This window comes from Trichosurus vulpecula, chromosome 3, assembly GCF_011100635.1.
Source record: "Trichosurus vulpecula isolate mTriVul1 chromosome 3, mTriVul1.pri, whole genome shotgun sequence".
Lineage (NCBI taxonomy): Eukaryota > Metazoa > Chordata > Mammalia > Diprotodontia > Phalangeridae > Trichosurus > Trichosurus vulpecula.
In genome coordinates this window covers 112,921,061-112,939,059 of record NC_050575.1, presented here as the reverse complement: position 1 = coordinate 112,939,059, position 17,999 = coordinate 112,921,061, and the positions used below count along the sequence as shown (strand labels likewise).

Sequence of the window (17,999 nt, the reverse complement as noted above, 5' to 3'; positions counted from 1 at the left end):
CAGGGCCAGCTCCATGAAGGTTGCCTGTCAGTCACACAATAATTACTGCATCTGTATGATAATTTGATAATTTTTCCCCGTTACTGTGCAACTGTGAGTCAATTAGGGAGAGAGACTTTTGGGTTCAGAGGTAACACTCTATCTGAAAGGTTGTAGGAGGGTTGCACCCTGGCCACAGTGGGAGCCTGGTACTACTACTTCTGGAAGAGGGCACTGAACATAGGCCAAGCCCCCCAAAGCTGTCTGTGTTTATCCATAAATGCAAAGACTCATTGAAGGCCAGAGTTTTAAGTGTCTTTAGAAATTGATTATCAAAGCTGAGGCCTTAGATGCATCCAATCCTTCATTCTACATACAGGGAAACTGAGGCCTAAGGAGAGGACAGGGCATTATCAGCGCCCTTCACATTATCTGCCCATAAATGGTGCCTAACAACGTCTGGCGAATTGAAAACAAGTTTTCCAGTCCACTTTCCGACCTCCTGGGAAGGTGGTTGGGTTGGGGGCCTGGCACCAGGAAAGCTGTCTCTCTTATCCTAGCTCCTACAGCCCCTCTCCATGCTGGGGGCCTGGGCGGCCCTCCATTCAGGTGAAAGTTATGGAAGGCCCTGCAGCAGCTAGTTGGGGGAAGCGGGAGAGATGGCGCACCGAGGAGGAGGGCACTTCGGCGCCCCTTCCCAGCATTGCCCTCCCAGCATCCCTCAGACCCAACCCACCCCATAATCTAGCTCCCCAATCTCGCGAGACTCGGCTCAGCTTCTTCCCCAGGTTTACCAACCCGCCCCCAGCCCCATCCTTTACTACCGGGGTTAGACTGGGGCGGAAAGAGTCTGAGCCATCATGATTGCTGGGGAATGTAGTCCAAGCCACTTAAGATCCGCATGCCCTTCCGGAGCGGGAATGCCCGCTAAGCGGCCACGGACTACAACTCCCAGCGGCTCTTGAGGTTTGTTTTTGTTCAAAAAAAAAAAAACCCACCCACCCCCCAATTCCTTGCAGAGCCACACATATACATAACAGACACATAGACACACACATACATACACACGCATACACACACGCTCGCGCGCTCTCTCGCACGCACACCCACCCACCCACCCACCAGGCCGACGGGAAAGCCGTTTTCCCATTCCTCTCTCACTTTCCCTCACTTGCCCCCAACAGTGGCGGTTCTGCAAGGAGGCCCAAGGCCTTAGCTGGGGAAAGCGGTGCGCGGCGGCGGCGGCGGCGGCGGCGGGGCGGGGCGGACGCCAAAGCCGTGACCTCTGACCCCGTTGTTATGTGGGGCCGCCGCATTCCTTAGTGATCGCGGGGCCGCTGCCGCCGCTGTGGTAACGGGCGCATCCGGGGCGCGTGTAACGGCCGCCTCCGCCTCCTCTGCCACCACTACCTCCACCCGAACTCTTCCTTCATCCTCTCACGTCCCCTGCCCTAGGCTCGGGCCTCGCGCCGCCGCCACGCGCCCCCAGCCGCCGGCCTCAGTCCGGACGCCGCCTGGCCCCTCGTGCCCCGTGCCCACCCGGTCCGCGAGGAGGCCCCGCGTGCCACCGCCCCCGCCGAGGAAGAGGAGGAGGAGGAGGAGGATGAAGGACAAACAGAAGAGGAAGAAGGAGCGCACGTGGGCTGAGGCCGCCCGTTTGGTAAGGAGGGGGAAGGGAGGGGGCTCCCGATGGGTGTCGGGGTGAGGGGGGGCTGGTCTTGCTTTCCTGTCTACCCCACACATAGGAGGGCCGGGATGGGGGGGGGCTCCCACTGCGAGGAAGCGAAGGAGGAGGGGGAGGGGCGGGGCTGCCCCTCCCCCCCATAACGGAACGCGCCCCACCCCTCCCCCTTCTCGTTCTTGCTCGGCGCGGGGGGATGGGGGGGCGGCCTCTTTCGCTGACGGGAACTTCTCTCCCCTTCCCCCACCTTCGTGAGCGGACCCCTCCTCCTGCTAACAGACGAGGGTGGGGGGAAGCGGGAAGGTGGTGGGAAATGTTTAGGCGTACTCACCCCAGTTCCCCTCCCAAAATTTCTTAGTGTGAGTGAATTGTAAGGTTTCCTTCCCCTCCCCTTTTCGTCTTAGGCAGTGTTGGAATTAACAGATTTTCAAGGTTTCCCCACCACCACCACCCCCTTTGAGGGAGGGTGGTGGTTAGGGGAGCATAGTCTCCATTCCCGTGAAAAGACCAGCCCATGTGTAGTAAGCTTGGGTGGTGGGAAAGATCTTAGTTTTAAGAAGGCAGATGGAACTCAGCTGGTTATGGAAAAAGTCGTCCCCAGCTTAACCGGGTGGATGACGGCAAGATTTTAGTTATGAGACTCCCTCCTTGAAGCTTCCCTTGATTCTCACCCGAGCCCCTCCTACCGCCTTCCTCCCACTGAATGTAATCTCTCCCTCCTCAAATCTCTTTGCACTTTGTGCCTTTTCTATGCAGTTATGTTCCATTTTGTTTTGTAGTTATTTGTGTAAATGCTTTCTTCCTTGCTAGATTGTAAAAGTATTATTATTCTGCGTATTCTTCGATAGCTAGCTCTGTACTCTTCAAAAGGTATTTAACATACGTAAGTTTGTTTATTTGAATTGAAATAGTGTAATGAAACCAAGAGGTATTTGGGTAAAAAAAATATAGAACAGAGGTAGACACTTGGGAAAGTTTGGTGGCCAGTTTTATTCCGTATATATGTCCACTTCTGAATATCTTTATTCTTGTACTCAAGTGGCTTGACAGACCAAAGAAGTGTTTCCCTTCAAGAAATCATTTAATTTAGGATTTAGCAAAGTAGAAAGTTTTATTTCAGAATCCCGAATTTCCTATTGAATGTTGTAGGGTTTTTTTTTTGTTGTTGTTGTTCAGTGTTCAGTGCAAATTCAAGGTCTTCAGAGCAAAGCTAATGAAGTACATGGTGGAAAACTTGTAAGATTGTACTGGTTGCAGTAGTAACAGGTGGTTACTCTCAGAGAAATCTCTCATCACAGAGCTGTTTCAGAAGGCAAGTCAAAATTCATATGTCACACTTGTCTATTTCCACACTGTAGAGTGCTTATGAAGAGGTATAATTTACTTTTAATGATAAATGAATGAATCTCTCTACCTTTTAATCTTACATTTTATTATTAAGTGAGGTTTATGCCTCAGAGGTGTTGTATAAAAGGCAGGTAATTGATATGGGTGGAGCTGAGCTTTACGTATGGGTTTAGGAGACATTTTTCTTTCTTACTTTCCTGGGTTCTTCATTGGGCTCCTTGATTATTGATTTACAGGAAATTGAATATTTGGTCTGTAGAAATATTCACTAGCATTTCGAGGTCAATTCGTTAGGGGGCATTTGTCGGCTAAGGACTGGAGTGCCAATTGTTAGTAGCTTTATATTGCTGTTAGTTTTGTTTTGGTTTGGCATTGGAGTTTGAGATTGAGTATTTCTAAATGTGAGAAGTAGAAAGACCTTATATAGTCTAGTCCATCCACCCTTCATTTTATGCAAGAGAACTCTGAGCCCTACAGAAGTCGAGTGACTTTCCCAAGGCCATTCAGCTAGGTTAGTGTCAGAGACAGGAAACCTTGGTTTCCTGATTCCCTGTTTAGTGTTCTTTTTTCTTGAGACCACGCTTTGGCATCATGAAGTTTTTCTCTGATAAAAAATTGATATTTGTGCCTGTTTGTTAGGTCCTCCTGGATAATTCAGACTTTCTCTATGTTTTAAAATTTCTTCACTTGGGAAAAGGCTTGGATCTGAGAAAGGAGTGGGTAGGAGAGTTTACGATAAGCATTTCCAAAATCCCCCTCCTTGAAGTAGATAGAGTTTTAGGTTTTCACCTGAATACTTTTCTGATGTTCTTGTTATGCATTGCTACAGGTGTTTAAGACTTAAATCACTGTAGCCACCCTAGAGGGATTGATTTGCTTTTATATTTTAATATTAAAGCTTCCCTGAAACAGTGTTGATTGTATTTTAACCAAAATTCTAAAACCGGATTGTTGGTTTTCTTTGGTTCCCTTTGCTTCCTAATTGATTTTAGGACTTGAGGATTGACATTTTTAGGTTTTTTGGGGTACTTGAATTTGCTTTGATCTGATCTTTTAACTTCACTGTCGTTCTGTTTCTGGTTTGTCATTGGCTCAACCTCATGCCAGATTATCTACTTAAAGACCAAGTAGGCCTTTACTATAGTTTTTCTTCTAGAGCATTCCTTTCAGTCTGATCTTAAATCCAAGAAAAATCGACTCTTTTTTGGAAACCTCAAGTTGTCCATATACAGATGTGTTGTAGGGTATAATTTTGTGGTTTTTATGTGTCTTGTGTTTTTAAATTTTCCATCCCTTTTCGATTTTTTTGAGGGGGGAGGGAACATGGACAGAAGAATTACTTTACATAGAAGACAGATACTAAAGGACATTGCAGCTGCTGACCATTGAGGACTTGCTAAGAGCTTTTTTTTTTTGTTAATGTTATATTAAATGAATATATAGTCCTGAAGGAGGGATAAGACTAGTCTGACAAATTTGATTTGAAAGGAGATAGATTAATAAGGCACTGGATTAGTTTTCTTGATCGAAGTTCTAAGACCCTTTTAGCCTATCTTAAATTGAAATGTTTGACATCAAATTAGATGTTGTATCTAAGTCGTCCCACATTATCCCTAATCCTGCTCAGGTAAGTCCAGTATTGGTAATCCTGAAGAGAAAACATTTCTTTTTTGGTGGTGGAAGGAATAGATGGGAGCTGGGATTCGTGTAGTGTTGGCCATAGGTTATTGTATGCTTTTAGAGGAAAGACTGTTCTAGCACAGGTCTTTGGGTGTGTAAGCTCTAAAAGAAAGGAAGGATATTCCTGATTAACTCAGTTGTTGCTTATGCTTATGTTGCTGAGAAGTAAAAGTTTTTCATTCAAATATTGTATACCTTTTCTAGTTGTCAAAATTAGATGTGGCTAGGGAGTGAGGTAGGGGTACATGAAGTTGTTAGCTTTGGTGCTCTCTTTCTTTTTTTTTTTGAAAGGCAAATGCTTTCCAAATTAGTGAATCTTTACCTGGATTTGAGAAACTCTTCATTACATGTGCTTTCACTTTGATTCATGATTTGTACATGGACTCTACTTTCTTCTTGATGTAGAAGAGATAAATTTTGAATACTTAATTACTAAAATTAAAAGCACACCATAGAAAAGCAAGGTGAAACTAGAAACAGAAATAATACTGTAGAATTTATATATTTTTCATAAAAGTGTGTACTTTGTATTTTTTGAAGTAACTTCCTTTCCAAGTTTTCCTTTCCAGTGACTTTGGTTCCCAGGCTTACATTTTATGTAATCAGAAAGTAAATTTTTCAGAAGTCTTTTAGAAAGTCAGCTTATAAAATTTTCACTTAATTAGTTGGATAGTTCTAGTTCTATATTGTGGGGGGGGGGCAGCGTGGGGAAATGGGCCTGGGTTTAAGTCTTAGCTCTACCATTTACAAATTGTTCAGCCCAGGGCAAGTCATTTAATATTACTGTACCCCACTTTTCCCATTTGTAAAATAGGTAATGAATCCTTTTTTGAGGGGGGTGGTTCATTTTAATGGTTTAGGCTTTGAGAACCCAATATCACTTCTATGACATGATAAAGCATTGGGATAGAGATTGGAGAGGCTCATCATCAGGTTGGGTTCAGTTGGTTTTAAAGACCAACTTCTGTACTGTAAGTGGATTGTGATTTGTCTGTGTCAGCAGAAGCGATATCTGGACTGATGAAATTACAGTCCCTTGAAATACTTCTGTAATATTTTAATGTCTAATTTACTCAGCCTTTGATTCCTTTTCCTTACCTCTTCCTTTTCCCTCTCCTCCCAGTTTCTTAAAGTCTTGATCCTCTGCTAATGGAACTGTTTTGCATGCTGTTTGTGATTTTTGCCAAATGAATGAATATAGGGTGTTGTGGTTGTATCCCTCAAAAGGTCAAAGAGCTATAGGGGTTGTAAGTATCTGCCTTTGTCTTTTTTTTCCTTTAGGTGAGCAATATTGCTAATATTACTCAACCTCTTGAAGTGAGATAGCAGCTGTAGCTCACTAAGTGACTCAGTTATAGATGATTCTGACATAAAAGGGACATTCAGTTAGTTTTATCTTTTTTTTGGCACTATTCACACTGAATTGTAGCATCATATTGCTAAATTGTAAAAAAAAAAAAAAAAGCACTGTTACAGCTAAAATCAGAATTTCACAACACTGGCAAAAGGCACTGTTTAAAATGTGGGTCCTAACCAAACTTCCTGGGGAAAGAAAGCCCTACATTTTTCTGTCTTATAATTTAAGTAGTGTAACAGAATGTAATCTTACGGTTTAGCCACACTTAACATCTTCATTTTATACTAAATAGTAACCAGGGTTACAAAGGCCTTAATGTTGCATAAAAGGCATGTTAAGAAAGATGGTGGCATTCTCACTTAGGGTTGAGAGTCTGAAATTTAGCTAATTGCAGCTATTTCCAATACTAGATGTACATTTTTTGCCTGTAGTTTGCCCTACCTAACCTCATTTTGAATGTGGAAATATGTTGTGATTAGCAGTTCTGAGAGTTGAATCATAACTCACAATATAGATTCCTGGATGTAAGTGGAAATTGTACACTGAAATGTGGATATTTTGTATTTTTTTAGGTATTAGAAAACTACTCTGATGCTCCAATGACCCCAAAACAGATTCTGCAGGTCATCGAAGCTGAGGGACTAAAGGAAATGAGGTTTGTATTGACTTTATGCCCTAAACAAGGAACATACCTCTTTTTGTGGGGAGTTTTGAGTTTGATTGAAATGAGAGTGTGTGTGTGTGTGTATATATATATACATATACATAGACAGCTAGGTGGTACAGTAGATAGCCTGGAGTCAGGAAGAACTGGCCTCAGACATTAGCTTTGTGACCCTGTGTGAGTCACTTAACCCTATTTGTCTCATTTTTCTTATCCATAAAGTGAACTGCAGAAGGAAATGGCAAACCATTCCACTATCTTTGCTAAGAAATCCCCAAAAGGGATCACAGAGTTGGACACGACTGAAAATCACTAAATAACAAATACATATGTGTATATATTCATGTGTCTGGGTGGTGGAGTATGAAAGTATTTCCTTTTCTTTTTTAATTGGGAAAGGGAGTTTGAATATCACACTTCCATTAAGAGATGGCAGTGTTCTGGGGTTTTTGTTTTTGTTTTGTTTTTTTAAACCTGAATTTCAAGCAGCTATAGTTTGGGACTTGGACATTTATGTGGAGTCAGATTGCATCTTGTCTTATATTTCTGTTTGCCTCTTGTCATCAAACATGTTGTTTGGCTGTACTGTAGTACTCTGTAGTGTTTTGCTCTTTATACTTCTAAAGTTCTTTAGGGTGAAAGAAGAGTTCTTTTCAGTGCATATTACCTTTGGCATTTTTTATCTATTCTAGTAGTGACAGATAACATCTATAAACTGCTATATAGTTCTGATAGATATAGATAATAGTATCTCATTTGATTTTCATATTTTATCTTCAACAGTTATCCTTGATGGTATAGGCAAAGTAACTGTTATTTCCATTTTATAGATGAGGAAGTTGAGACTGAAGTGATGTGTCCCAGGCTAATATGTGGAAAAACAGGGACTCTATCATAGGTCTTCTGTCTACAAATCAATTGTTTTTTTAAATTTTTTTTTATTTTTTGCAGGTGGGGAGGATGGGCACTTGGGGTTAAGTAACTTGCCCAAGGTCACACAGTAAGTGTGTCAAGTGTCTGAGGCTGTATTTGAACTCAGGACCTCCTGACTCCAGGGCCAGTGCCCTACTCACTACGCCATCTAGCTGTCCCCATTGTTTTTTTTTTTTTTTTTTTACTAGACCATATTGCCAGTAGCAATTCACATACGATAACTATTTTAGGGTGCTTTTTGATCATTTACCCTATTTTTTTTTGTATTTTCCAAAAGAACTGAATTAGAAGCAAAAAGCATTGTGAGGATGGAAAAATCAGTGACTGTCCTTAATTCTCCTGTATTTTTTATCTTTTTTTTCTAAATGAAATATAGCCTTTTCATGAATCTTAGAATTAAAAACTTGGGATATATTTTGAAAAAGTTTCCAGCTATATTTCTGGCTGTCTTGGCTGAAGACATTGAGACCTTCTAGAGGTGGAAACATTAAGATATTGTTCTGTACATTGGCTGGATCTTATTTAGATGATTGCCATTTACTGTTTGGTGTTGTAATTATGCTTCATTCTTATTTTTATGACCTATTTCTCGTCATGCTGCTGTCTACATTCTCGTTGAACCACTATGCCTATAGCAGGCAAATTAATCCCTTTGGGAAAGATGAAATTCAGAATGTTAACTTGTTTCTGCTCCTTGTTCTTGTAGGAATTATGAAACAGTCATGATGGTTTGTGATTAGTGAGCAGCTTTGTAATTTATAGACAGAGGTATAGTGTGTAGGAGTCACATTGTTCAGAGAGGGACTTTGCCAGCATGCAGTGCTCCCTTGTAGCAGAACTGTTATAACACCCACTCATTACTCCAGATTCTGAACAAGGTTTCTTTTAGGGATTTAACTTGGCTAGAGATTCATAGCATCCAGTATAACCAAAGCAGAGTAAGTAATAGATTTAGTCACTTAGAGATTTTAAGAATCAAAGTTTATTTTGACATACTGATTAAGTCAGGCCCTTTTGCTCTGAAGGATGCTAAGTGGTTATGTTCCAGGTTTATTCTTGGGGTAGAGAAGGGTTAGGAAATACTTGAACTTAAAATCGTAGAATCTTAAAATTACAGAATTTTAGAGCTGCAAGAGACTTTAGAGATTACATAGTTCATGTGATCTCCACACATATTTTACAAAGTAAGAAACAGGTGAAATGATTTGCCAAAGATTGCATGATAGTAGGTCCAGGACTAGAGTTTTAGTATCTTGACTCAAAGGACAGTACTCTTTCCACTATACCATATTTCAGTGGGAAACTGCAAGGGTAAGGGTAAGTGGCAAACCTATAGTACACTTAGATTTAAGTATGCATCAGGCAGTGTTTTTGACAGTTGTCCGTTTTCAGTAAATAGAGATTTCTCCCATAGTGTTAACATTGTCGAGTGGCCTGCTGTGGACAAGAGAAATTGAACTGCTGGTGGTTTAACATTTGAACATTACCAGTGTGCTAAATTTATTTAACTACTTCCGTTTTTGACATTCTAGCTAAATTTACTTGTCCTAATTGCTTCCAGGTATATATAGATTAAAAAAAATACAAAATCATAATAGAGAAAAAAAATTGGGAGGAATTCTGACACTTTATACATATTAGAAAATGTTTCATTATTGTGTTAATTGAGAAAAGTAACATAATTTCCTCCTGGTAAATGCCCTCTTTTTTTTTTCCTTTCCCAAAGCACAGAGTCTTTTTTATTTTTTCAGTTCTCAATTCTTTCCCCCACTCATCCTGCCCTGTCCTTGATTCCCCACCTATCAAGAAGGCAAGAAAGGCAAAATCCATTACAAATAAGTATGGTCATGCAAAACAAATTTCCTCATTAGGCTTGTGGGGGAAAAAAGGCTAGGAAGAAGAAAATATGCTTCCGTTGCCCCCCAAGCCTGAATCCAAAGGTTCTTTAGAGATAGAGAACATGTTTCATCTTAAGTCCTTTGGAATTGTGGTGGGTCATTGTGTTGATCAGAATTATTGAGTTTCAGTGTTTATCATCCTTACAATATTGCTTTTACTGTGTAGATTGTTCTGGTTCTTCATTTTGCATCAATACATACAAATCTTCTGAGATTTTTCTGAAACCATCTCCATCATTTCTTAGAGCACAGTAGTGTTCTATTATATTCATATACATAACTTGGTTAGCTGTTCCCCTATTGATAGGCATCCCTCAGTTTCCAATTCTTTGCCACAACAAAAAGAGGTGCTATAAATATTTTTGTATATATGAGCCCTCTTCTTCTTTCTTGGATCTATTTGAAATGTAGACCTAGTAATGGAATTGCTGTATTAAAGGATATGTATGGATTAGAACCTTTTTGATAATAGTTTCAAATTGCTTTCTAGAATGATTGGACTAGTTCACAGCTTCACCAACAATGTATTAGAGAACCTGTTTTCCCAGGCCATTCTGGTTACACACCCCTACTGGCATTAGTAATTTTCTTTTGTTTTCATCTTAGACAATCTGGTGGGTGTGAGGTGTGGTATCTCAGAGTTGTTTAATTTGTATTTCTCTAATTAGTAGTGATTTAGAACATTTTTTCATATGGTTATTGATACCTTTGATTTCTTCCTCTGAAAACTGCCTGTTTATATCCTTTAACCACTTATCATTCATGGCTCTTATTCTTGGTAAATTTGACTCAGTTCTCTGTATATTTTAGAAATGAGACCTTTATCAGAGAAATTTGCTTCGAAGATTCTGCTTCTCCCCCCATTTCGTGTTTCTTTTCTAATTTTAGTTGCATTGGTTTTGTTTGTGCAAAAACTTGGTAAGTTTTGTGTAATCAAAATTATCTATTTTCCCTCTTGTAAACTTCTCTAGTTTGGTTGTTTGGTCACGAACATTTCTCCTTTCCATAATAGTTCTGACTGGTAATTTCTTCCCAGTGCTACTAATTTGCTTATGACATTATCCTTTATGTCTAAATCATATACCCATTTTGAACTTATTTTAGTATATGGGGTGATGGTATACAGAAATGCTAATGATTTGTGTGGATTTATTTTATATTCTGCAGCTTTTCTGAAGTTGTTAGTTGTTTCTGTTTTTTATTTGACTCTAGGGTTCTCTGAGTTTGCAGTTGTCATCTGCAAAGAGTGATAGAGTTTTGTTTCCTCATTGCCTGTGCTTATTCCATCCAGTGCCTTTTTTTGGGGGGGGGGGGTCTTATTGCAATAGCAAGGATTTATAGTACAATATTGAATAGTAATGGTGATAATGGACATCCTTGCTTCACCCCAATCTTATAAAGCTTCTAGCTTATCCCTTGGTTTTAAATAGATACTACTTACCATTTTAAGGGAAGTTCCATTTATTCCTGTGCTTCTAATGTTTTAAACAGGAATGGGTGTTGTATTTTGTCAAAAGCTTTTTGTGCATCTGTTGAAATAATCATTATTTTTGTTGCTTATAGATTAGCTAACATTGGACCAACCTTATATTCCTTTTATAAATTCATCCTTGTCATAGTGTATAATTTTGTGATATATTAGTGTAGCATCCTTGCTAGTATTTTATCTAAATTTTTTTGCATCAGTACTATTTAGGGAAATTTGTCTGTAGTTTTCTTTCTTTGTTTTGACTTTGCCTGGTTTAGTTATCAAGACTGTATTTGTGTCAGAAGGAATTTGGTTGGACTCCGTTTTCATCTGTTTTTTCAATTTATTTAATATTGGAATTAATTGTTTAAATGTTTGGTAGAATTTACTTGTAAATGCATCTGGTTCTGGAGTTTTTTCTTAGGGAGCTCATTTATGGCTTGCTCAATTTCTTTTCTGTGCTACGATTATTTAAATATTCTATTTCCTGTTCTGTTGATCTGGAAAATTAATGTTTTTGTTAATATTCATTTCATTTCAATGTCAGTTTTATTGGTATATAGTTGGATGAGAAAGCTAATGCTTTCCTCTTCGTTGGTTGTGAATTCATTTTTTTCATTTTTGATACAGGTAATTTGGTTTTCTTCTTTTTCTTAATCAGTTTAGCCAATGGTTTATCCATTTCATTGGGTTTTTTGTTTTCTTTTTCTTTTTTTTTTTTTTAAACAGCTTCTGGATTTATTGATTGGTTCAGTGGTTTTTTTACTTACAGTTTTGTTCATCTCTCCTTTGATTTTCAGGATTTCTATTTTGTTGTTTACTTGAAGGTTTTAATTTGTTTTTCTAGTTCATGTCCAATTTTTTTTTTTTGAGGGGGGAAGGCAGGGCAATTGGGATTAAGTGACTTGCCCAAGGTCACACAGCTAGTGTGTCAAGTGTCTGAGGCCGAATTTGAATTCAGGTCCTCCTGACTCCAGGGCCAGTGCTCTACTTGCTGCGCCACCTAGCTGTCGTGTCGTGCCCCTCCCCTGCCCCTGCCCAATTTCTTGATTTGTTCTTTCTCTTTTTTATTTGTGTGAACATTTAGAGATAAATGTTCCTCTAATTATTGCATTGGCTGCATCCCACAAATTTTGGCATGTTGTCTCATTGCTGTCATTATCTTTAATGAAATTACTGATTTTTCCTATGGTCTGTTCTTGGGGATTAAATTATTTGCTTTTCCAATTGATTTTTATTCTGTCCTTCAAAGGCCCTTTTTTAAATGTAATTTTAATTGCATTATTGTCAGAAAAAGATGAATTTCATTTTTTGCATTTGTTTGTGAGGTTTTTAATGCCCCAGTAATTTGTCACTTTTTATGAAGTGCCTACTCATGCACACTCATGAGTAGGTATACTCTTTTTTTCCTCCTATTCATTATTTTCCAGTCTATCCTATCCAACTTTTCTAAAATTCTATTTCTCTCCTTAATTTCTTTCTTGGTTTGATTTATCTAGGTCTGAGAGAGGTAAATCAAAGTCCCCCACTAATATTGCATCTCTAGTCTTGCATCTCCAGTTGCTATTAAAACATTTCAAACTGAGTGTCCAGTAGACATCTTAAACTCATTGTGTCTAAACATAACTCATTTTTCCCTATAAACCTTCATTCCCTGCCTCTTTAAGGGCAGGGACTGTCTTTTGCTTTTTTTTTTTTTTAATCCTTAGCACTTAGCGTAGTACGTGGTACATAGTATGTGCTTAATAAATGCTTATTGATTGAATATAGTTTTAATATCTTTCATCCTTTAACTCATTTAGATTTTTTTTTTTAAGAATTTGGATGCTATTCCATTTGCTGCATATATGTTTGGTATTGATATAATTCATTGTTTATTATACCTTTTGGTAAAATGTAGTTTTTTTTGTTTACTTCTTTTAATTAGGTCTATTTTTGCTTTTGTATTTTCTGAGATTATGATTGCTACCCCTGCTTTTTTTTTTTTTTAAACCTCATTTGAAGTATATACTAAATTCTATACCAATGCCTTATTTTACCTCTCTGTAACTTTCTGTTTCAAATATTTTCCTTATAAACAACATATTATTAGAGTCTGGTTTCTAGTCCATTCTGCTATCTTTTGTTTCATTGGTGAGTTCACCCCATTCACATTCACATTTATGATTGCTAACTGTGTATTCTCTTTCGTATATTTATATTTATATTCGTGTTCTCTTACATTTATTCTGTCTCATTTTTTTAAGCTTGTCCCCTCCTCAAGACTCTGTTTTGCTTATGACCCCTGCCTGCCTTAATTTACCCTCTCTCTTTTGTTGCCTCTTTCTCCCTCTCCCCCACTCCTTTTCTTTTAATCCCTTTCCCTCCTACTTCCCTGATGGGTAAGATGAATATCATTACTTAAATTTGTCTGTATGTTTATTCTTTCCTCCTTGCACCAACTCAAGTGTTGCCCACTCCCCCCACTCATCCATTCATTGTATAAAGTCTTCCTCGTGCACCCCATTTATATGAGGTAGTTTTCCCTAATCTTTGTCTCCCTTCTGTCCTCTTTCTGACCCTTCCATTCTTCTTTTGAGATCATTCAAACATAATAGAATCACACCTGACTAATTAGACTCTCTAAGAGCCCTACTGATAAAAAATTTTCAGTCCATTTTTTCACTCTGTAGGTGTATACTTAGTTTTGCTGGATAGGTTATACTTGGTTGTAATACTAGATTCTCTGCATTCCATAACACCATATTCCAAGTCTTCTGTTCCTTTTTAGTGGTGGCTGCTAAATCTTGTGTAATCCTAACTTTGGCTCTTTAATGCTTGAATTTTTCTTTTTGTCTGCTTGCAGTTTTTTGTTGGTTGTTTTTTTTCTTAGGAGCTGTGGATTTTGGCTACAGTATTCCTGAGAGTTTCATTTTGGGATTTCTTTCAGGAGGTGATTGGTGATATCTTTAAATTTCTACTCTACCCTTGGGTTCTAAGATAATATGGTCAATTCCTTTTTTTTTTTTTTTTTTGGTCAATTCCTTTTTAATTTCTTGAAACATAATGTCTAAGCTCTTCTTTTGATCAGTTAAGTGATTCTAAATTATCTCTCCTTGATCTGTTTTCTGGGTCATTTGAGATATTTCACATTTTTCTATTTTTTCAATCTTTTAACTTATTTTATTCTTGATGTCTGATAGCATCATTGGCTTCCCTTTGGGATTTTTAAGGAGTTTTTTTTCAGTAATGTTAATTCTTTTTTTCATTGCTTTCTTGCATAGTTCTTATTTCTTTTCCTATTTTATTCCTCTATTGCTTTTGATTTTTTTTTTTGCCTTTTTTATGACTTTATTTAGCTCTTCTAAGAATTTTAAGAGCTAGAGATTAGATTGCCAACATTTGCTGGATTATGGAGAAAGCAGGGGAGTTCCAGAAAAAAACATCTACTTCTGCTTCTTTGACTATACTCAAGCCTTTGTGTGGATCACAACAAAATGTGGCAAGTCCTCAAAGAAATGGGAATAACCGATTATCTTTCTTTTCTCCTGAGGAACCTGTATATGGGCCAAGAAGCAATAGTTAGAACCAAACATGGAACAGTTGATTGGTTTAAGATTGGTAGAGGAATATGATAAGGCTATATATCATCACTTTATTTAATCTTTATGCAGAGTACATCATGGGAAATGCCAGGCTGGATGAATCAAAAGCCAGAATTAAGGTTGCTGGGAGAAATATCAACAATCTCACATATGCCAGCAATACCACTCTGCTGACAGAAAGTTAAGAGGAATTAAGTTTCTTGCTGAGGATAAAAGAGGGTAAAAGCTGGCTTGAAGCTTAACATAAAAAACAACAACTAAGATCTTGTAACTAGTCCCATCATTTTCTGGCAAATAGAGGAAGAAGAAATGGAAGCAATGTCAGATTTTAATGTTCTTGGACTTAAAGATCACTGCAGATTGCGCCTGCACCCATGAAATTAAGACAGTTGCTTCTTGGAAGGAAAGGTATGGCACATCTGGACAACATACTAAAAAGCAGAGGCATCACATTTCTTATAAAGGTTTGTATAGTCAAATCTGTAGTTTTTCCAGTAGCTATGTATGGCTATGAGCGTTGGACTATAAGGAAAGCTGAGTACCACAGAATCGACACTTTCAAATTGTGGTGCTGGAGAAGACTTAAGAGTTCCTTGGACAATAAGGAGGTCAAATCAGTCAGTGCTTAGAGAAGTTAATTCAGACTATTCATTGGAAGGTTCGATACTGAAGCTGAAGCTTAAATATTTTGGCCACATAATGAAAAGATGGGACTACTCATTGGAAAAGACCCTGATGTTGGGAAAGACTGAAGGTAAAAGCAAAGAGGGATGGCAGAGGATGAGATGAATAGATAGTATCATGAAAACAACAAACATGAACTTGGATAGGCTTTGAGAGAGAGTGGAAGATAGAAGGGCCTGGTGTGCTATGGGGTTCACAAAGAGTTGGATACAACTGAACGACCAAACAAGAACAAGAATTCTCATTGGAATTGTGTCTAATTTGCATTTTTCTTTGAGGCTTTAATTGTAGATGTTTTCAAGTCATTGCCTTCTGTGTTTCTGTCTTGAGCTTCGCTGTTACCATTACTATGGTAACTCTTTATGGTTGTGCTCTTTTTTTGTTTGCTTATTTGAACTATATTTTAGTATTTTTTTTTCTCTCCTCATTTCTGGGAATGATGTCCGACTGAGCATTTTGTCTTTTATGTCCTGCTGTTTTCTTAGCTCAGTCAGTGGTATGATCCAGGGAGAGGTCTGTTTATTGCCTTCCTATTCTTCTCTCTATAAGTTCCTGACCCAGGTTTGGGTCTGTGGGCTTTTGTCTGGATGAGTTTCAGTATACTGTTGCTGGACTTCGCTATTAGCCCATTGGGAGGTTATGCAAGTTCAGAGGGACTGAACTACTGGCTCCCCTTTGGTTTTGATCTCCTGGCCTGATTATTCCACTGCAGTCTTATATGCAGGACTAAAGGAAAAACCGAATCCCTCCCTTGGCTCTTAGGTTCCAAACCACACAGCTAAATTTTTGGAGCTTGTTCTTTACTTTGTATGTGGCTCAGGCCCTTCTTGTTTGCGAATCTCTTCTCTGCCCTAGAGCTGCGACCTGGAACTGGGTAATAAGTGACAAAGCTACCAGCTGGCGCCTGTTCTTACTCCCAGCTTGGTTCAGTGGTTCTCTGGTGCTTCCTGCTTTGATGTTCAGTCTCAGTTTCCTGTGTGCTAGGCTGCTCCTCATCACTGTTGCCATAGCTGTGATCCGGGACAGCCCTCATGCCAATGTCTGAAGACTTTTCTATCTATCTTCTCAAGCTGCCTTGGGCGGGAAAATGATGCATGGTGACTTTTTCTTGGCTTTCTTGATCATAATTCAGTCTGGCGTGTTTTCTAGGTTGTTATGGAGGATGTATGCTGTGTGAGCTGGGTAAAAATGTTGACTTGGCTATCTTGACTGCTCTTATAAATGACTCTTTTGCCCAATTTGAAGTGAAAGTATGATAATTTTAGAAGATAGAGCTTAACCTATCTTGTGAGTTTCTAATTCAAATTTAAAAGCTTATTCTAAACTTGGTGATCCTCAACAAAAAGAAATAGAAAAAATGCACAAACAAAAATTTAAAAGATCATGCACAAAACTGAAAGCCCATTTTTAGAGCTTGTTTTTTAAAAAGTATGTTAACTTTAACGAAATTATAAGAAAAATGGCCTTTGAGCTTCCATGTATTTTTCTGTTTATATTTTTTAGATTTTGTTGCTTTAAAAAATGTTATTCCTCATATATATTCTCATTCTATTGTCTTCACCTTTAAATCAGATTATTTTAGAAATATTTTGAGAAAAACAAACTTTTCAAATGAAAGTTGATGCTTTAGGTAGCTCTTTTTAGAAAATTTTGTGGATTTTTAATTTGTGGACCAAAACAAAAGTAAACATTGTAAAATGGAAATTCATGTTTTCATATTGAATTCTCTTTTTAACGTTGTACTGTGTACATGGAAATGTTTTTTTTTTTTTTTTTTGGTGTCTTTTTGTATTCAAGTTCAAAGTGAATGAAAAAAAAAAAAGGAAGAAAAAATAAATTTGTGGAGCTGGTTTTTAGAATTACCTTAGTTTTTGATTGAACTTGAAATCGTTATGACTTTGTGGATACCCGATTTTTATTGTCTAATGGTAGTAAACATAAAAGAACTGGAAGGGATCTCATACCATCCATTCTAGTGCCTTCACTTGACAGCTGAGGAAACTTAGTCCTAGGGAGGTTAAGTGGCATGACCATTACCACACAGTTTTCAAATATGAGATTTGAATACAAGTCTTCTAATACCAGAGTGAGTACTCTTTTTTTTCTGTACTAAACAGCAATACTGAGTTCTAGCCTTAGCTCTTCTGCTTGCTACTCGTATGATCTCAAATGAATCACTTAACCTGTCAGACCTCAGTTTCCTTACATGTAAACCTATGATAGTTTTAATTGATTACATGGCATAAATGTTTCTCCAGGTAACATTTGTCAGTACATTCAGAAATACAATCCATTATACTGTCTTCATTTGATCCTGCTAAATTTTTCTGGCAGGGGAACAATTGTTGTGAGATTCTTCTATGTCTTGCTTTTGGCCTCTCTGACTTGATAATGTGTTAGAGAGACTTACCTTAGTGAATAAGATGTGTATGGATTATATTAGCTTTTCATTTTTGTCTGTTGCAGTGGGACATCTCCCTTGGCTTGCCTCAATGCTATGCTTCATTCCAATTCTCGAGGTGGTGAGGGACTCTTTTACAAACTTCCTGGACGAATAAGCCTTTTCACACTCAAGGTAAGTACTTAATTACCTCTGGTCCTTGTGAATAGGTTGTAGAATTTAATTATGTCACTCAGTGTAAGCAGACTGCTCCACAGACTTCTATGTAAAGCAATTTTTATATAATGCAAATTTAACCACCCACCTCATTTAGCCTATATAAC

The 17,999-nt window shown here is 38.3% G+C and overlaps 1 protein-coding gene across 2 annotated transcripts in view; it reads left to right on the top strand.

The window, feature by feature from the left end:
* Positions 1-1,265: 1,265 nt before the first annotated feature.
* Positions 1,266-17,999, top strand: part of ASXL1 (ASXL transcriptional regulator 1) — a 64,872-nt gene continuing 48,138 nt past the window's right edge. For both annotated transcript variants that reach the window (XM_036750346.1, XM_036750345.1), the window contains exons 1-3: positions 1,266-1,639; positions 6,617-6,699; positions 17,742-17,850. In XM_036750346.1, the coding sequence (XP_036606241.1) occupies positions 1,583-1,639; positions 6,617-6,699; positions 17,742-17,850 (249 nt within the window). In that variant the 5' untranslated portion in view covers positions 1,266-1,582. The remainder of the gene's footprint in view (positions 1,640-6,616; positions 6,700-17,741; positions 17,851-17,999) is intronic.